The sequence below is a fragment of the Myxocyprinus asiaticus genome, chromosome 28 (assembly GCF_019703515.2).
Source record: "Myxocyprinus asiaticus isolate MX2 ecotype Aquarium Trade chromosome 28, UBuf_Myxa_2, whole genome shotgun sequence".
NCBI classification, from domain to species: domain Eukaryota; kingdom Metazoa; phylum Chordata; class Actinopteri; order Cypriniformes; family Catostomidae; genus Myxocyprinus; species Myxocyprinus asiaticus.
This window is the reverse complement of record NC_059371.1, coordinates 1,196,869-1,218,472: the sequence shown is the minus strand read 5'-3', so window position 1 is coordinate 1,218,472 and position 21,604 is coordinate 1,196,869. Positions and strand designations below refer to the sequence as shown.

The 21,604-nt window shown below is 37.2% G+C and overlaps 1 protein-coding gene across 2 annotated transcripts in view; it reads right to left on the bottom strand.

Annotated features, from left to right (window-relative positions):
- Nucleotides 1-7,480: 7,480 nt before the first annotated feature.
- l1camb (L1 cell adhesion molecule, paralog b) overlaps nucleotides 7,481-21,604 on the bottom strand; it is a 118,489-nt gene continuing 104,365 nt past the window's right edge. For both annotated transcript variants that reach the window (XM_051660409.1, XM_051660408.1), the window contains 7 exons: nucleotides 20,454-20,630; nucleotides 20,232-20,345; nucleotides 18,753-18,899; nucleotides 18,529-18,660; nucleotides 15,113-15,185; nucleotides 10,719-10,730; nucleotides 7,481-9,655 (listed from right to left, as the gene is read on the bottom strand). In XM_051660409.1, coding sequence (XP_051516369.1) covers nucleotides 9,385-9,655; nucleotides 10,719-10,730; nucleotides 15,113-15,185; nucleotides 18,529-18,660; nucleotides 18,753-18,899; nucleotides 20,232-20,345; nucleotides 20,454-20,630 — 926 coding nt within the window. In that variant the 3' untranslated portion in view covers nucleotides 7,481-9,384. The remainder of the gene's footprint in view (nucleotides 9,656-10,718; nucleotides 10,731-15,112; nucleotides 15,186-18,528; nucleotides 18,661-18,752; nucleotides 18,900-20,231; nucleotides 20,346-20,453; nucleotides 20,631-21,604) is intronic.

Genomic DNA, 21,604 nt, shown 5'->3' with positions numbered 1-21,604 from the left:
GGTCTGCCACTGCGAGGATGATCAGCTGTCCTTCCTGTCTCCCTGTAGTGCTGTCTTAGGCATCTCACAGTACGGACATTGTAATTTATTGCCCTGGCCACATCTGCAGTCCTCATGCCTCCATGCAGCATGCCTAAGGCACGTTCACGCAGATGAGCAGGGACCCTGGGCATCTTTCTTGTTTTTCAGAGTCAGTAGAAAGGTCTCTTTAGTGTCCTAAGTTTTTATAACTGTGACCTTATTTGCCTACCATCTGTAAGCTGTAAGTGTCTTAACGACCGTTCCACAGGTGCATGTTCATTAATTGTTTATGGTTCATTGAACAAGCATGGAAAACATTGTTTAAACACTTTACAATAAAGATCTGTAAAGTTATTTGGATTTTTACAAAATTATCTTTAAAATCCTGTCCTGAAAAAGAGACATTTCTTTTTTTTGCTGAGTTTATATATAATATAATTTTCATAAAGTAACTTGTAACGTAATTACTTGAGTAGTATTTCGGCAAACTACTTATTTACTCTTACTTGGGTCATAATATTTCTCAGTACTTCTGCTTGTACTCAGGTGAATTATTTCTTCAGTAGCAGTACTTTTACTTAAGTAAAAAAAATAAAATAATTTCCACCACTGGTCTCTACACATTCATTTTGAAGCACACATCACTTGCAGATTATTTATTTAATCAGTTAAATCAGAGATTATTCAGTTTAATTATCACACTAGGACATATCACAATTTTAATTTTATTAATTGTATATTTAATTTTATTATATGTACATTCATTTTTGTCTAAATATGTCATATTCCATGACATTCTGCGTTTTATAATTGCATTTTAATGACTAGATTCCGTGTTTTCCGCATACTACATGTGGTAACCGTGGTATAAGACTCTGATCATTGAATTATTAAAAAAAGTATTCAAATCCTAAAGTATTATGGCCGAATCACCACATAACCAAACCAGTGTGAATTATTTTATTTATTTTTTAAATCAATGGTCCAACTGACATCATTGTCTAAAGTTTATAACTCACAGGGATGCAAACTCATGAGGGTCGAAAAAGTTGAGACAATCACTGATACATGAACATGTTTTCCGGGGTTATTATTTTATATATTTTTTTTAGAATAAGCTAAAAGCACCAACTTAAGCTAATTTAATGATTCAAGTATAGAAAATTAACTGCACAATTGTGCAGAATTAGCTTTTTATATTATAAAAATAAAGGGTATTTTGTTGTGGCTTGCTTCTGTTTTACAAATTAGTTCAGTTTCATTAATTGATTAGTTTAGTGACCACTTCTGGAGATGTCACTCCAGATTTTGTTCTGCCCCAATCTAGGTTTGGGGAGGAATAACAAAAAGTATGGAATTTCCCTTCTCCTGTCCCAGCACTCAATAATTTTAAACTCATTCAGAATTCAGAACTTTAAAAGTGAAACAAAACTTTTATTTAATCCAAAACAGAAAATGGAAGTCTCAAAGGCTTCAGGAGGGGACAAGGCCAAAATAACAAACAAAATGTCACCAGTTGCTAAAGGGGAGTTAGTTAAACTACTAACTTACAGTTGTGCTCAAATGTTTGCATACCCCGGCAGAAATTGTGAAAATTTGGCAAAAAAACTGTCTTTTATTTAAGGATAGTGATCATATGAAGCCATTTATTATCACATAGTTGTTTGGCACCTTTTTAAATCATAATGATAACAGAAATCACCCAAATGGCCCTGATCAAATGTTTACATACCCCTGAATGTTTGGCCTTGTTACAGACACACAAGGTGACACACACAGGTTTAAATGGCAATTAAAGGTTAATTTCCCACACCTGTGGCTTTTTAAATTGCAATTAGTGTCTGTGTATAAATAGTCAATGAGTTTGTTAGCTCTCACGTGGATGCACTGAGCAGGCTAGATACTGAGCCATGGGGAGCAGAAAAGAACTGTCAAAAGACCTGCGTAACAAGGTGATGGAACGTTATAAAGATGGAAAAGGATATAAAAAGATGTCCAAAGCCTTGAAAATGCCAGTCAGTACTGTTCAATCACTTATTAAGAAGTGGAAAATTCGGGGATCTGTTGATACCAAGCCAAGGTCAGGTAGACCAAGAAAGATTTCAGCCACAACTACCAGAAGAATTGTTCGGGATACAAAGAAAAACCCACAGATAACCTCAGGAGAAATACAGGCTGCTCTGGAAAAAGACGGTGTGGTTGTTTCAAGGAGCACAATACAACGATACTTGAACAAAAATGAGCTGCATGGTCGAGTTGCCAGAAAGAAGCCTTTACTGCACCAATGCCACAAAAAAGCCTGGTTACAATATGCCCGACTACACCTTGACATGCCTCACAGCTTCTGACCCACTGTAATTTGGAGTGACAAGACCAAAATAGAGCTTTATGGTCACAACCATAAGCGCTATGTTTAGAGAGAGGTCAACAAGGCCTATTGTGAAAAGAATACCATCCCCACTGTGAAGCATGGTGGTGGCTCACTGATGTTTTGTGGGGGTGTGAGCTCTAAAGGCACGGGGAATCTTGTGAAAATTGATGACAAGATGAATGCAGCATGTTATCAGAAAATACTGGCAGACAATTTGCATTCTTCTGCACGAAAGCTGCGCATGGGATGCACTTGGACTTTCCATCACGACAATGACCACAATGGCACAATGCCAAGTTGACTCCAGTGGTTACAGCAGAAAAAGGTGAAGGTTCTAGAGTGGCCATCACAGTCTGCTGACCTTAATATCATCGAGCCACTCTGGGGAGATCTCAAACGTGCCGTTCATGCAAGACGACCAAAGACTTTGCATGACCTGGAGGCATTTTGCCAAGACGAATGGGCAGCTATACCACCTGCAAGAATTTGGGGCCTCATAGACAACTAATACAAGAGACTGCACGCTGTCATTGATGCTAAAGGGGGCAATACACAGTATTAAGAACTAAGGGTATGCAGACTTTTGAACAGGGGTCATTTCATTTTGTCTTTGTTGCTATGATTTGTTTTATGATTGTGTCATTATGTTATAACCTACAGTTGAATATGAATCCCATAAGAAATAAAAGAAATGTGTATTGCCTGCTCACTCATGTTTTCTTTAAAAATGGTACATATATTACCAATTCTCCAAGGGTATGTAAACTTTTGAGCACAACTGTACCTACAAAAGAAAATGCAAATAAGCAACATAAATCCACTCCCTAATAACTAAAAAATAACTCCCTCTCTAACTAAAAACTGAAGACAAGATTAAACAAAATGGCACCCACCTCCCTACTTCCTTATACTGATTCTACTATTTACAATAGTTACAACAGTTTCTAAATAAAACAAAAAAGATTAAGTGTTCAACAACAATGAAAGACTGGAATCACCTACAGTCAAATTGGTTGTAGCAACAGTTACCTACTAAAACCAACAATCATACACTCACACAACGAGCAGTACATGTCTGACACATGAGAGGATAAAGAGCCAATGCAGAGAGGTTCTGCTGGGACTTTATCCTGAAGCTCTTTTCCACACCAACCAATCCCGACAGAGGACTGATTAGCAGTCATACTTGTAGACATCTGATGTTGGTCAGCCTGCAAAGAGAGAGAAAAAGAAGCAACAAAACAGGAACACACACACGGGAAGCAGAACTGCACAATTGCAATAAAACATCACACATCCATGGATGTAATTAAACAAGAGGACAAAAAATAAGAACAAACAAATATGTCCAGGGATGTAATAGGTTACATTGATTTATACAATCTAGAGGTCTATGTAGGACTGTTTTTTCCATCCCCCACAAGTTTCTATCCCACACCCGAACACTCCCGCTGAGTTTTACTCCATGTTCACCCTCTGTCTGCCCGCAGTGATTTTCTTCCCGACCGCTCCCGTTCCCGCAACCCTGCATTTGTTTTCCACATAAGGCAAAAGCCGTACAAATAGACAAGTGCAGCCAACACAAAGAGTGTTTTATTTTTCTGTTTTTGCAATTATCAGATGACGCGTGACATATGCCCACCTGACTTGCCTGAGGTTAGTTTCTTAACACTTAAATTGACCATTTTCCAGTCCCAGTTTCACATCCTTTGATTATAGTGTGCCCACACTTTCTCTGCCATTCTTGTAAAGCGCTGTTGACTATAGCCTGCTCCAATTATTGGATAATTTGATGCACGTGCTGTGTGCACGGTTTTCGTTGGATTTTATGTTTATTGTTATAAAAAATAAATTCTTTGTAAAATAAAATAATATATATATATATATATATATATATATATATTTGCTTTCATAATTTAATAACATAAAAATAGATATCCATATTGGATTTTTAAGCTCTTCTCTGACTGCCTGCACTCGCACACAACTCATGGATGTACCGTAAGAAATCTGATCGGGAGTTGATGAGAATATATATTTAAAAAGAGTGTGTTATGCTCTTTGATTGTAATCTTTACCAACCGGTTTGGAGATCTTGGTCTTTCCCCATTCAAGTAGATTGGAGCTGCACTGGCATGACTGGAAATAGCCTCCCGAGAGTGTTCCAAAGATGGCCGACAGTGGACTGACTTTGTTAAAATAACTTTGTTAAAAGCTCCTAAAAGCACAGACAATCGTAGTAAAAGTCATTGGAGAGCGACCGAAAGTAAAGAATTATAATAAAACAGACTTAAATATTGATCTGTTTCTCACCCACACCTATCATATCACTTCAGAAGACATGAATTAAAACACTGGAGTCATATGAATTCCTTTATGTTTTTTGGGAGCTATAAGGTTCAGATCACCATTCACTTGCATTGTATGAACCTACAGAGCTCATATATTCTTCTAAAAGCCTTCATTTGTGTTCTACAGAAGAAAGAAAGTCATACACATCTGGGATGACATGAGGGTGAGTAAATCATGAGAGAATTTTCATTTTTGGGTGAACTATCCCTTTAATTGGCAGACTCAGACAAAAGAATGATGGTAGGCATACCTTATTATGGGCAGACTAATTTCACCTAATCCAACTAAATTATGTTGGCTCAGTGAAACCGACTTAATCTAAATGAAAGACATTAAATTACTTTTAAGTGTAATGACTTCATTTTTTGAGGCACTTGTTTCGTGACTGAACATCATTATGAAGAAGCTAATAATTTAAAGTTCAGTATGTTCCTCCCACAAATCTATTGTTTGGCCTCAGAATACCTAAAAGCACACAAGTTGAGGACTAAGAGTTTTCAAACTTCTTTTTGAAAAAGACCCCCAAATATGATGATCCCCTGTGAGGGACCCCTTCCAAGAATATACAGAATATAAACTGTATACAAACTCATTTAGAGTATGTGAGAAACATAGTAAGCATGATATTATAAAGACAGTGTGTTGTTTACTGTCAGAGCTGTGACACAGTGGAAGTCACAGGTTTGAGGTTTGAATTTCCTTTAAATAAAAGGGAAAAGGCCACCTTTGTTGTTTGCAATGAAATATTTGGCATTTATGTTTCATTGTACTGAAGCCATAAGTAATGATTAAAGTATTATCTGGAAAATGTTTACATTGTGTTAAGTTGACAGCGTATCATTTTTCTACACACTTAAGTTAGATGTACAAACCAGAAGAGAAACGTTTGTGAAGCCAAGTCAAAAAGCAATACACATTATCTTCTGCATAATCCATGTAATTTTATTCACTGTGTTTAGATACAGCACATGATGCAATAAGCAGATACAATACCACTGCGCCCGAGGGCTATTGAACCAAAACTTACGAGCTCCATACTTCACCGCTCATATTCCCAATCATGTAACACATCATGACTGTCATCTCTCCACATACTTCAAATGTTGCCCATTGAGGCTGTTATTGTTTTAAAATATCACTCTACCTTTTAATGGTCATTTTAGTGTTTATTTCTAAAAAATAAGAAGGCAAAGGTAAGAAGAAAGTTACATACAATATCAAGATAGCCCAAAAACGCTGGGAAGGGTGCTGACAAGTGCATACTGCGTGGGCTGGCTTTAAGTCTTTACAGATGTACTGATAAAGCCATGTGAAGAAAACCCACCGGTTCTGCTTGATAGGAAAATAGATTTGAATCCATATACAGGCTACATACTTTTACAGTTAGATGAATATGTTGTTTAATGTTCACAATAAATCAGATTTTAACCAGACGTTTTCCAGCATAACTTTAAACAGATCAATTCACCATGGAACATGCAAGAGAGAGGACCATTAAACAATCTGAAAATTATGTATCTGTTGACCAATTAATTACCAATTAAATCAAATTTCTCTCTCTCTCTCTCTCTCTCTTTGGATGGAGCCAGTGTTACTCCAGAATTAGTCATTAAAGGGATTGCTCAACCAAAAATGAAAATTATGTCTCTAATTTACTCACCCTCATGTCATCTTCCATGAAAATAAGATGTCAGGCAGAATGTTAGTCTCAATAAACATTTGCTTTCATTTCATCTTTCTTTCCATACAATGAAAGTGAATGGTGACCGAGGCTGTCATGCAGTTGTAGCAGTTTTGTAGCATGCAGTTTTTTCTTCCCATGGAAGAAAGTCATATGTGTTTGGAACATCATGAGGGTGAGTAAACGATTGAATTTTCAATCTTGGCTGAATTATCCCTTAAAATGAACATAAATAAAGATGCAGCATCTATTATGCATGTGTGGGTCCTCGGTGTTCCTGCTCTAGCCAAAAGATTCTCTGATAGGTTTGTTATGATGAAAGGTTACATGTATTTCCAATCGACCTGTGAGCTCACCAGTCAGTAAGCACATGATCACATCACTGCACTTCCCAATCCAAAAAAAGACATTTCTTAAAATGCACTTACATTTTCATATTCATAACAATAGCTTCATTCACTAAAAGTCCAATAAAACATTGCATTGTATCGCTGACCTGTTTTCTAATGGTTTCTAATCTAGAGTCAGCTCAAGCGTGATCATTAATAAGAGAAGAAAACAAGATTTTGCTCTGAAATCACTAAATCTATCATTTATGAGCGCAAAAGCATGGGTATGGTATAAATACAGCAGTAATAAAGATGTTAAAGATGAAAACTAAAATACTAAATGATAATGGTAAAAGATTACTTACATTCAGAATATAAGACATTGATTTGTTCTTTTCTACATTATGTTGCTTCTTTCTCACCCAGTTCTTGTTTTGCTTTTACTGAACTCATCATCAGGTCAAGTCCCTTTAATATAGTAGATACATACAGGAAACGCCTAACTATTTAGGTGAATCTCATGAAACCCGTCAAGAACATGTCCGGGTAATCTTGCACCCCAAATCAAAATTGTATTTTGCATAAAGAAAATAAAGCCTATTTTTAGAACCACTAAGAATTTTTGTGTTATGACATTATCACTGTAATCATATAATGATCCTAAAAATAGGCTTAATTTTCTTTATGCAAAATATGGGGTGAAACATGACCCGGATATGCTCTTGATGAAATTCACTCATTTATTCCAAACAATGTCCACACTACAAAGAACAACTGATGACATGAGACAAATATGTGAATGCACTGTATGACTGTTATGAGTTTTTAGTAATACATTTGCATAATTGCACTGATCGAGTGATATTATTTGCAAGCTGAGGGGCGGATGACACAGACACTCAAGCGCAGGAGTTCTCAAACTCTGTAAGGCATCACGACGGGGTTTCAGCCTCAGCGATATACAGCAGAACAACAGACACAACCGTACACGACATCAGCGAGCCTACACTGCATCATGCTGTTAATGCTGCAGAGAGTTCATTCTAGAAATAAAAATGCTTTCAGTATTTGTTAGTCAAAATCATGTCATTTGGCTTCATCGCAGCGGCTGTATGTACTTATTGGCTTTGACGCATCGAGTTGCATCAAAAGCAACCATTATTTTAAAAACGTGACACACTTGGGCAACAATACAAATGATATGTGATTAGGAGTCCTTATCTTAAGATAATCTTTGATTATTTAGACAGAAAGACACACATGGAACAATTAAATATTCGTAAATACTGTATTATGTAGAGCGTAGGAATGTATAGGCAAACTCATGTCAACTTAAGAAATGAAAAATAAATGCTGATGATATAAAAGTTAAATAAATATAAAACAAAATATATTAGATGTATTTCATATAAAAATATAAGTAAATGTAAAAAATAACAATATATAAAGTAGTAAAAATAATTTGAAACATTGTTGAAAGGAGAATGAGAATAAAATGACTTGTGAAAATGAAACATAAAATGATTTCCTCTTTTTAGCCTGCAAAACATCACTGTTTCCTGTGACTGTACAGGCACACTGCAGTTACCTGATTTATTCTAAACGAAGGCTTTGTTTAGACATGCAGCAAAATTCATAGTTTTGATGTATCCAGCACAAACACGTTTTATTTTTTTGTCTAGTCTGAACAGTACAATGGAAACACAAAAGAAATCTGATTTTTACAAACCCAATTCACACCACATTAAAATGTGATTTCTTTTTGGTAACGTTACCATTCTGAACCATCTGATTGAATTTCAAGTGTTTTCGTTATTCAGGACACAATGCATATGCAGTGTTGGGTGTAATCTGATTATAATGTAATTAGTTAATGTAATCTAATTACTTTTATTTAAAAGTATTACATTTTAAATTCTTTAAATCAGATTACAGTTACTGACTTTCATTTAAGTTAATTACCTTAAGTACATTACACATTTCTAAATTAACATTATTTACAGTACGTAGATTACATTTAAACATGAATTATGTTAATAAAATGAGTCATTGTAAGAGAGAAAAAAGAAGTGCTGAGTGGAGGACTTGAAAATATCAGTGGACGAGGAGGAAATACAGAAATGAATTTGAATTATGTTGAGCGAAAAATATTATGCCGACTCTTTCCTGTGAAGAGTTTTAGAAAGTAACTTAAAAGTAATGTAATTAGTAATGTGATAAATTTTTCAGTGAATTAACCAGCAGATTAGAGAAGTAATTAGTCATTTGTTGTTGCATTTGCAAAATGAGACTGGATTTGTGTACAGTATGTTTCCTTACGGTTTTCCCTGGCCGTGTCTGCTGCCTATCGAACTGTATTCTATAAACTTCAGCAAAATAATTTAGTGGAATAACTTCTGGCCAGGGAGATTTTACAATTCAAATGTCACTCGCTGTAAACTCAGAGAAAGCTATGCGATACGAGTGAGCGAGCGCTGTAAACAGTTTTTCATGAATGCACGGGTGGAATGTTACAAGCATTTGTGTTATGTGTGAATGATGTTTGTTCATGTCTAATACCATGAGGGCAGTGCGGTGTAATGTCATTCAGTTTCTCAGGCAGGTGTGTATGGATGTGTGTGTACGAGTGGTTAATTCGGCCCCAGTATTCCTGTCACAGAGTTGGGGAAGCTGATGCTGGGAGGAGGCATGTTGGGGTTGATGGGGGACGTTGTACCCGAGCTGTCGTGACCGGCGTGCACGTGCGGGTCTCTGCATCCGCTGTACTGGCCAATGAACGAGCCGTCCTCATTGAACTGGATGTCGACGCTGTCTCCATAGTCAGCCAGACTGTCTTTACTGCTGCGTTTGCTCTCGCCACAGATCGACGGCTGACTGATGGAGCGTTTCTCTTCATTATCACTGAAAGAGAGAGAATGTTTTGTTTAACACTGATCAGGACAGAGGTGTAAAATGATAAGAAAGGCCTGAAACATACGCAAGTAGATGAATGATTATTCCCTAATAAATGCTTCAGGCATCCACTTTACATTGTTACATTTTCATATGTTACTAATGTTCAATAAGTGTTAAACATTTATACATGAGATAAAATGGTTCAATATTTGGCAGGTGTTGAATGAAAGGTACCCTTTTTATGCATGTTGTGATAACCACATATTGATTTATAATACATTTGTAAATTCATTATTGTTCATTAATGAACCCCTTTATAATCCCATTAGTTTACGGTTTATAATCGGACATCTATGTAAAGTGTTCCCATGATATCAGTTAATGCTTTGGCAGCCTGAAACTAAAACTAAAATTAAATATACTGAAAAACAAAACTGAAACGAGAAAAGCACTGTAAAAACAAACAATCGTAGAATGAAAACTAACGAAAAATTAAATTTAAAGGATAAATTGACAAACTGGAGGACAAACAGTATGAAGAGAATCTTGCTAAGCAAGTAAGTTAAAGTTGATTAAACTGTTGACGTTTATAGCGACTTGAGTGATACTCAAGGGTGAGATTGAGACACTACAGTAATCCACTACAAATGATTAATGATCTCTCTGAAATTGTAATCAGATTACTTCAATCATTACTTCATGGTAAAAAGTAAATCAAATTAATAATTGTGATTTTCTTTTTAACTTTCTGATACACTCTCACAGAAAAGTTTGTTTTTCCATGCAACAAATTCAAAACATTGTCTGTACAGTGTTTCCTTCTCGTTCTTGTTGTACACGAGTTTAACACTAGGCACCGCATGATTCTCCCTTTTAATGACTCGTTAGGGTGCTGTCAAAGAAATGGAAGTACATATGAACATAATTCATGTTTTCAATGTATTCTGCATGAATAATATTCTTTTAGAGATACTGTATGTGTAACCTGCGTGATGTATTTAAAATTAATTAACTGAAGGTCAGTAACTGTATTCATACATCAATATTAGTGAATAAGTGCAGGTCTTACCTCTCTAGAGATCTGTGTGTAAGCATGAAAGCAGGGAGAATAATGGGACAGGAAAGAGAAATCACTGAGAAAACAGCTGTAATGAGTTTGCAGGGATGTTGGCATGCTTTCAGGTTTGTAAACAGATAAAACATGTTAAAGTTGCACTCAGTAATTTTTTCATCATTAAAACATTTTACACCTAAATGAATGAATATGTAAATAAATGTGTTCAGAAGAAGACAACTCATATCAGTAGCCTAATAGAAGTTTTTTTTTTTTTTTTTTTTTTATGGAGCAGCTCGTCTCATGGGTAGAGCTACTAAACATTAGATCTCTTTCAACCAAAGCACTAATTGTAAATGATTGGATTCGCTATGTTTAAATGAAACCTGGCTTAAACCGGATGAATGTATTTGTTTAAATGAGTCTACTCCCCCAGGTAATTGTTATAAACATCAGCCTCGTCTGAAGGGTCGAGGAGGAGTTGTTGCTACAATTTACAGTGAAGTTTTTGGTGTTACTCAGAGGACAGGATATAAGTTTAATTCTTTTGAACTAATAATGCTTAAAGTGACACCGTCAGATATAAATAAAAAATCTCTGTCGTCTTTTGCCCTTGCTACACTACACAGATCATCCGGGCCGTAGTCTGATATCATTAGTGAATTTGCAGACTTTCTATCAGATCTAGTAGTTACTATGGATAGAGCTTAAATTGTCATTAAAGGGTTTGCTCAACCTTCCAATAAAATTGGAATTATGCAATCGTCTGTCACATCATCTCAGAAAACAGTGTCTCATAATTTTCCCCACGAGCAACTTCAATCCTTTGCTGTCATAGGTCATGAAGAGCTAACAAAATTTATCAAAACATCAAAAGCCACAACATGTACGTTAGATCCAATACCAACTAAGCTCTTAAAAGAGGTATTCCCTGTAATCTCAGAACCTCTTCTTAATATTATTAACTCCTCGCTATCCTTAGGACATGTCCCAAGAAACTTTAAAATGGCAGTTATCAAACCGATAATTAAGAAGCCACAGCTTGATCCTGGAGAACTGGCTAATTATAGACTGATTTCAAATCTCCCATTTATGTCAAAAATACTAGAAAAGGTAGTGTCCTCCCAACTATTTTCATTTCTACAGAGAAATGGTATATATTAACAACTTCAATCAGGATTTATTCAGCCAACATTATTAACATAATTATGCTTTACATAACATATTTCTTTGAAACCCAACAAAATTTCACAATTCTCCAAATTAGCAGTGTTATATTTGATACCAATCTGTCCTTTGAAAATCAAATTTCCAATATTTGTAGAACAGCATTCTTCCACCTTAGAAATATTGCTAAATTACGACACATGCTCTCTGTTGCTGATGCCGAAAAACTAATTAATGCATTCATGATGTCAACATGAGATTATTGTAATGCATTACTAGGAGAATGTCCTGCAAGTTCAATAAATAAACTTAAATTGGTTCAAAATGCAGCAGCTAGAGTGCTGATTAGAACCAAGTAATATGATCATATTAGCCCCATTTTATGGTTGATAAATTGGCTACCTGTTAAATTTTGTATACATTTTTTATTCTGTTAACTACGTACAAAGCTTTGAATGGTCTATCTCCACAGTACTTAAGTGACCTTCTACCACGCTATATTCCATCACGTTCATTACGATCGCAAAATTCTGGCCTGTTAATAGTTCCTAGAATATCAAAATCCACAAAAGGAGGTAGATCCTTTTCCTATTTGCCTCCTAAATTATGGAATAGTCTCTGTTCTTTATGGAATGAAATTATGGAATAGTCTCTAATCACTGTTCGGGATGCAGACACACTGACTCACACTGACTTCATCTATTTAGCCAGGCATACACCTAATTTATCCATCAAATCACAATTAGGCTGCTTTAGTTTGGTGTGCCGGAACCAGAAACATTTCTCATAATCTATAACTCTGCAATAAATTGAATGGCATCTAAGCTAATATTATTCTATTTGTTTACTTGTCTCAACCTCAGGATTCATATCCCGAGATTACCAGAGCCAGCCAGATCCAGCTCTGTTCCTGCTTGGTGTCAGACTCTACTGCTATGTGTCTCTGAGTGATAATGACTAACTGCAGCCGGTGTCAGCCAGACATCACTTCAGTCTATTACGCTGGACTGCAGAGGATGAACTGATGCCAACTCCAACCATAAGACATGGGATATTTCATATGCCAGTGTCTGAACCTTGGATTTAGGATGGACCTCACCGAATCTCACCGAAATGTCCTGCCAGTTGAACTGTGATACACCTCACTGATCTCTGCCTGCATCACCTTGGTCTAATGATGGACTACACTCTTAAAATGGAATACATAGACTATCAATTAATTGCCAACAAAAGCCTTCATCAGCCAACTGACAAAGGACAATGCATCTATGTGAACTTCTGCAGTTAATCCAGGATGGACTTCAAAAGACATTAGTCATTAATAACAGTTCATACAAAATCTTTGTTTAAACACTGGCCGTAAACCACACTAACCATGACTTACACTGCACACAAATAACTAATATTGGCATTATATTCATGCTGTTTAGCCAGAAAGGAACTGGCCCCCACAGTGTGCCTGGTTTCTCCCAAGGTTATTTTTCTCCATTAACCAACATCTTATGTTTTGTGTTCCTTGCCACAGTCGTCTTCGGCTTGCTCACTGGGGTTCTAAATACAATTAATTATTATTTATTTATTTATTTTTATACACAATTTACAGTCATATTTAATCAAACTATACAAAGATGACTCTTAAGACTTTATAGATATTACAGCTTTATTTTCTGTTAATCTTCTGTAAAGCTGCTTTGAAATGATGTGTGTTATGAAAAGTGCTGTACAAATAAAAATGACCTGACATGGGAGCTATCGTGTTGAGATCACATGACCAGCTGAATACTACTGACTTAATCTCAATAACCTACCTATTCAGCCTGATCTCACATAAAATTTGGCAAGTGTGTGCCGATTTTTCTTTAGCTAAAACCGATATACATTGACCGAATTTGAAAACACTGCCTCCAGAGGCTTAAGCGGTAAGTGTTTCAGAGCATATAAACAAGTGTGACATCCATTTATATCTAGGAGAGGTCGCCAGAAGCCAGTTGTAAAAAGAATTGTTTTCAGCTGAACAGTTAAAACAGAGAAGAGAAATGTTTCTTTTACTTAATATACCCCCCAACCAAAACCCAAATCTAACCATAACCATTAGTAGAGACAAAATACAATGTTAGGGATAAAAATGCAACCTCCTTATCACACTCGTGATTGTTTATACAAATGTGATTACTTCCTCGTTTGAATGGGGAATGAACTGTGGTCTCCCATGCAACTGACGCAACGCACTAACAGTCGTGCCACGAGGGAAGTAATTGTTGTTGAGCCGTTCAAAATATGTCCGATGGAAGATATGGCATGTCAGTGAGTCAGCATACTGTTGCCAATCCTAGGGTACCGGAACTTTCAGAAACAGCATGCCGACTTGCCGTGTGATCATGTTGACCTATTAAGTGACTTTCAATCACAGAATAATCAATGAAAGCTAACTGCGAATAGTGAATTTCTACTACTACTTCTGAGTGATCCATGCTAGCAGGTGTCAGTCTAAGTCCAGGATGACAGTCAGATCAGCCAGCACAACATCAACAAAAAATGACTAAGTGCTCCTTTAATAGATGAAGTCTTAGAGGGTTTATGAAGTGTCTTTGTTAGAAACCTGTCAAGAATATTTCACCTCAAAATCCGTTCAAAGAAGGGGGGGGGGGGGATATTATATATATTTTGTATAAATAAAATAAGGGCCTATGTTTAGTACCATTCAAATGTTTGTATTGTGATATTATTTCCATGACAATTAAACACATTTCCCTTACAACATGTATATTAACCATAGTGCAAAATAATAACAAGAATAATAATACATTTCATAACTGTTATGCAGAAACAAAATATAATTTAAACTGAGAAGTACTTGTGCACTACATAAAATTTATGTTGATTTAAATAAAAAAAGCATTGTATTATACTAATTAAAGTACATTTTTTTTACAGTAATGAGAACCTTATCTGAATAATCAAATAATGAAAATAATGAGAATTAAAACAAAACTCTAAAGAAAAACGTCTGTATGCTTACCTCTAATGAAAATAATGTCACTATGGAAAATTGGAATTTTAATTGCCCTTCATTTCCTTTATGCAAAATAGAACTTATGACTTCTTTTTTGTGAGTTTTGTGAAATTTATCCATCCATGTTACACGTATTATATATTATTGATATATGTACACAATCATACATTAATATAATTAATAGCAACTGAAATACCTAAATGTGACATGATTGGCTAATAGTATGTACCTGTATTCTCCAAACGCATCATCTTTCATTGTGCGAGCTCCAGATTCTGCCTGACCCTCCTCTTTATCTTTCACTGCAACACAACAAATACAAATTACATTCTCTTTATTTGAAAATCCAGAATCATGAATACAGAAATACTTCAATAAAACTTTGTCAGTCAACACCATTCGCTGCTGCATCCACAAATGCAAGTTAAGTCTTTACTATGCAAAGGAGAAGCCATACATCAACACTGTCCAGAAGTGCCCCCAACTTCTCTGGACTCGGTCTCATATGAGATGGAATGAAGAACAGTGGAATCATGTTTTTTGGTCCGACGAGTCCACATTTCAAATAGTTTTTGGAAAAAACAACTGTTGTATTTGAACAGCCAAAGAGAAAAAGGAACATACAAGCTGTTATCAGTGTCAGATCCAAAAGCCAGTGTCTGTCATGGTATGGGGTGTGTCAGTGTGCATGGCATGAGTCATCTGTGAGGGTACCATTCATGCATACAGATATGTACACGTTTTGGAGAAACATATACTGCCATCCAGACACCGTCTTTTCCAGAGACGTCCCTGCATTTTCTTGCAGGACAACTAATACTGCCCAGATTACAAGTGTATGTGTAATCAGAGTGTGTGGGTGTTAGATTGTCCTGTCTGCAGTCCTGACCTGTCTCCATCTGAGAATGTGCGGCACATGTGGTGCTGTTACACAGTGGTAAACACTCAACTGTCCCAACTTTTTCTGGAGCTTGTTGCAATCATCTGATTTGAAATTAGTGTATATAATTTATTTATTTATTTATTTATTTTATAAATTCACAAAGTAAAACATCAAATTATGTGTTGTTGTAGTGCACAGGGTGAATGGAATTTTAAAAACACTTTTTCTTTACTATAATCTCAAAAAGAATATATTCACAAAATATGATGCACAAATTTATAACATAATTCACATTCAAAATTGCATAAACAGATTCACATTCACAAAATATGATTCACAAATGGAAAACATAATTCATGTTCACAAATTTTAAAGGTTTTTACTTTTATGAATTGATATTTAAATCTGCTTGAAATGTTTACAGGTTTGTGGATCGTATCAAATTTGTGTGTGGATGTTTTGAGACTTCCTGCCAGGTTTTGAATCACAAATAAATATATTTTTCAAAGTTATGTCCTCCTTAGCCAATCAGATGAGATGTTTCTTCCTAGCCAATCAGAGTACATCTGTGTTCACCTCTATTACTCAAGTAGTGTCATGTTGCGTCTCTTCTGCACAGTCTTTTGTGGCAAGTTGTATCATGTTGAAATGTAATAATTATTAGGGGTGTAAATCGCCAGTTTCATCACAATACGATCTTTTATAGTTTCTCTTGCCAGCGATCCAATGTTTGCCTATACCTCAAAGACTGCCACGATACGATTAGATTCAATTCAGGGGACTGCAATCAATATTACGATATTATGTGACTATTTTACACAATCAATTACATTTATTATGTCATATTAACATTTGACATTTTGACATATTAAAAAAAACAGATTGTGTGTCAAAAACATCACATTCCAACATTAGTGCGACAATCAAACCCCGAACTTCCCCCAGAAACAAACAAACAGAAAAAAGAGAAATGTGCGCATTAACCCTGTGCACGACAGCGCCAACTGCCGTCCATCCCTCTAAACTCAAACAGTCCATGTACGCCTACGAGAGCCCCCGCGACAACTTTGCCGTCGGATTGCTCAAGTCCGGTGTTTCTATACAAATTTTGTGAGACAGAATTACATAACAGAAGAAAATCTATAAAACAAACTCCAGCCAATAGGCAGACTAAACACAAAGAACGTGTAGATTAATCTACATAACTGTCCTGAAGGTGTGTTCCTCCACACAACAAGCTTCAGCCGCTAGGCGGAACCAGCACAAAAAGAAACAAAAAAGGTGCCCAGTTTCCTCGGACGGTCAAGTGAATGTTCAGTGAGTCAGGCCCACTCGACATATTGTCTTCCTAGAACAGTTATGGAACAGAGTGTATCGAATCTCACCGGCTTATGACACAAAAAGTATTAAAACTACGTCTTAATCACACGTCTGAACCTCGCATGGCGCCACGTGACTCCACTACTTTTATTATGTAAAAAATGCAACCAAAATATAATTTGAATATTTTATTGAGCTCTCTGAAAAGTGCAAATCTAGTATTCACATTGGGACATCCACAACAAAATAAGGTACTTCAGTTAATACAGAAAAAAAAGAATATAAAAAAGAAAGTCATACAATCACACAAGTGATTGTCAATTGTTTGATGACAGCTCATTGGCTTGTGGAATGAGGGAAACACTACAGTGACAATTTGTCATCTCTACAATAGTCAAGCAATTCTTTCAATCCAAAATATTTACATAACCATGACAGGAGAGTATGTGCTATCAGTGTTTTTTCTTGGCTACATCTTCCACAGTTGTAATGAAAAATTCTGTTACAGTTTACTGTGATAAATGTTAGTAAATTAGTAAGGTAGTGATGTGAAGACGTGAAAATTGTTGTAATTGATGTTGGTGCAGCAGGACAGGCATTTTCCCTCATCAGCGCTGTTCAGAATATCGGGTCTCTTTAGCCGTTTGACATGGTTGAATTGCTCCAATGTGCTTTAAAAGCAAAAATTTTCATGTAGAATTCAAACGTGTTGCATGTGCCACCATATTGAGGGAAGCCCAATTTAATCGTGAATATGAGCCGCTCCGCACTACCCTGTCACTGGAACTAGCAGCCCTGTTGGCACGCGCGCACACGGATAGAGCAGGGCGCAACTTCAATCACTCCGTGCACATCTGTGTCCCATATGAGAAGCATATTTAGCACTTATAAAACGAGATGAATATCATAAGGTTGCTGCATCACATGACGGAAATGCATAGGGATGTGGCTGGCATTAGGGTGTTAAAATAAAGGTGCATCTTAAAAAATATACATAGATCTTTACATGATGTATCGATGACATTGCATCGTTGGTTAATTGATTGATGTATTGATCCAGATCAATGGATCGTTACACCCCTAATAATTATAGAGGAACAATGTATAAATGCAATACACTCATGGCAACACTTTCCATTTGTGAATATGCAACTATGGAGCGTAATTTGTGAATGTGAAATAGGTTACACATTTGTGAATTGAATTTTATGATTTTTTTTTTGTGAATCTATTATTTTTTAGATCATTCTGGCTCCATAATAATGCGTACTGTATAAACAAAAGCTAGTAAATTGACCAATTATTTGGTGCTTTCTCAAAAGTACTAAGAACAATTAATGGAATTTTGTATGAATTTCTAAGTGGAATCACAACTGGGACCAGAATTGTTAAATTCAATTCCAAGTCTCTTCCCGAGGCACCAGTGTGTGTGGTGTTATTACCTGAGTATTTCCCTCCTTTACTTCTCGTGATGAAGCACAGAACGAGCAGGACAAGTAGCAGCAGAACTACAGCACTGATGAGCCCGATGAACCAACCCTGAGTGGCAAACCCGCTGGGCAGTTCCGGCAGTTCTGACACACACACACACAGAAAGAGAGAGAGCCCATAAGAGCAGGAAACCAGTGAAAACACACACTGACTCCACAGACGGCTGTGACTGTACCTGGTCCTTTAGTCTGGAAGTCCCAGTAATATGATGTGTTTCCTGTCAGGATCTGCAGATGGTAGCTTGTACCCGGATGCAAACCCTGCAGCTGATAGAACGCCTGTGTGGAGTTCACCTGCTCCGACTCCTCCCATACACCACCAGCTATCACCACACACACACACACACACACACACACACACACACACACACACACACACACACACACACACACACACACACACACACACACACACACAAAATCATCATTCATCAGATCAGCACATTATATATTAAAGGCTAATACAAAAAATTTGGGTGGGACATATAGAGCACAACAGTCTGGTTCATGGAAGTAAAAATCCCATTCATTTTCTCCACAGGCGAAGAGATTTTAACGATAACTTACAGTATAAACCTTAAAAACAGATCTGTTGAAGCCACCAGTCTGCTTTTTTCCACTTAATTTAAAGAAAAATCATGTTTAATAGTGCAATTCCTAGTACTACCCATGATCCAGCAGATAAAGATCCACCAATCAGAGAATCACGGCCAACAAAGCGCAACAAAAGAGCTCTGCAGCGACCGCCCACTTCCATGATGCATTTTGAATGACCAAATCGAATCACAAATTGATTTAAAGTTGGTTTTCAAAGCCCGGTTTTCATTTTTGCCTGAAATCAAAGTTTGTAACATTGTAGGTTCACCTCGGAGCTGGTTAGTTTGGTTCATGGCTTACAACTCTTTTGCGAAGTATTTTATGAAAACGCTAGCATTGTTGCGCTCTGTTGATCTCCTGGCCACGGGCATGATGTGTATTTTAATGAATATAGGTATATCGATAGACAATTCTGATTGTTTATCAGGGAATCAGACACTCAAGTTTGTAACATTCTTTTTTAAAGTTTGTTCACCCTCCGCCTATGGTTATGTCCAAAAGACCCCTTTCAGACGTGTTTCATAGGGATATATGAACACTGAGCACAGTCCTTTAACAGGGTGAATAACAGATATTCAACAAATAATTTGGCTAAATACCTGTAACCTCTTATCACAGAAAACTATCAAAGTAAGTAGAGCAAAAAATAAAAAAGGCTCTGATGTAGAGCGGCAGACGCAGAATGAACAACATGCAAATACGCACTCTGATAAGTTGCGTTCCCATTTAAAGCACCACCACACTTGGGGACGTGAAGAAAAAGGTGGATTCAGTGGATGTTGAAATATCTGACATCCGTTATGGTGCTTTTGAGTCCTTTCTGTAGACTGAGAGCTTCAGTTCATTGTAATTACATGGAATAGAGTGACCAGTACATTCTTCAAAATGACTCCTTTTGTGTTTCACAGAATAAAGTAAGTTATTGTTTGGAAGGACGTGAGGGTGAATAATGACAGAACTGACATTTTGGGTGAACTATTGCTTTAAGGATGTACAACAGGGCTAAGCATTCCTGTCTGCATACTTGCGTTTACTATGTTTCTTGATTAACCTCTTACCACTTTTTTTCAGGTAACGGAAGCTGAAGGGAACGTTACGATGTCTGTCTCCAGGCACCCAGCTGAGGTTGACTGATGTCTCACCAGTAGTTATGTTGATTACAGATGGAGGTTCTGAAGAATGAACATAAAGAGCACATAAAATAAAATATATCATGCTGTTCTGTTGTCCCACGAAACAATAAGCTGAAATTCAGTGTAAATATCGCTGTGCAGTTTCACCTCCGTCCAGCAGGGTGGCTCCATCCATTTTTATGGGCTCTCCATCCCCAGCAGTGTTGCGTGCTCTCAGGTAAAAGGAGTATTGGCTCTGAGGGTTCAAACCACTCAGTGTGAACTCAGTAACGGCAGGCAGATCAATGGACTCCACCTGCTGTGGGCTCATACTACCATCCACATCTAAACAGAACAGAAACCACAGTGTCAGGAATTGGCTGGTTAGCAGGTGCTCGTTCACTCCTGCTGGTAGATGCTGAAACTACACCTTTGATGGCAAAAGCATGTTTCTCCATTTACAGCCATTCAAATATATATATATAGAGAGAGAAAGAGAGATAGAGAGAGGGATGAAACTATATTGTTTCAGGATTTTGGAAATGTTCGGGTTCGGGAATGCTTTAATTGGATGGATCAAGTTGTTTTGTAGATGCCCGGTAGCGGCGGTGCAGACAAATGGATTAATTTCAGATTGTTTTGCTGTGGGTGGGGGGCCCGGCGCGTTACCCTCTTTCCCCTTTATTGTTCTCGCTTGCCCTGGAGCCATTGGTGACTGGTGGGGGGGGGGTGTGTTGGGGGTTTCCAGAGGTGGTGGCGGGAGGTGTGGCGCATAAGCTTTTGCTTTATGCAGATTATATTTTATTGTTCGTCTCCGACCCTACTGTATCTATGCCTTGCCTCCACAGAATTATTGATTCCTTTTCTGGGTTCTCGGGATGCAGAGTCGGTTGGTCTGGGTCCAGGGCTTTGGCTCTGGTGGCGTGCTGCCCAGTGGCAGCTTTCCAGCTGGGCGCCTTCCAGTGGCCCAGGCAGGGCATTGGGTGTTTGGGCATTTTGTTCCCAGGGGGTTTGTCTGATTTTGTTGGAGTTGGTGGAGGGGTTTTGGGCGATGTGGGTAGGTGGGCTTCATTGCATTTGTCTGTGATTGGGAAGGTTGATGTTATTAAGGTGAATTGTATTCCAAAATTTAACTACCTGTTGCAATCTCTCCCTGTGGATGTCCCCCTCTCATACTTCAAGCAATTTGATAGCATAGCGAAGTCCTTCATTTGGAATGGTAGGCGTCCTAGATTACATTTTAATGAGTTGCATGGACTGATTGGCGGAGGTGGGCTAGGCCTACCCAGTGCGCTCGGTGGCTTGTGTGAGAGTGGAGT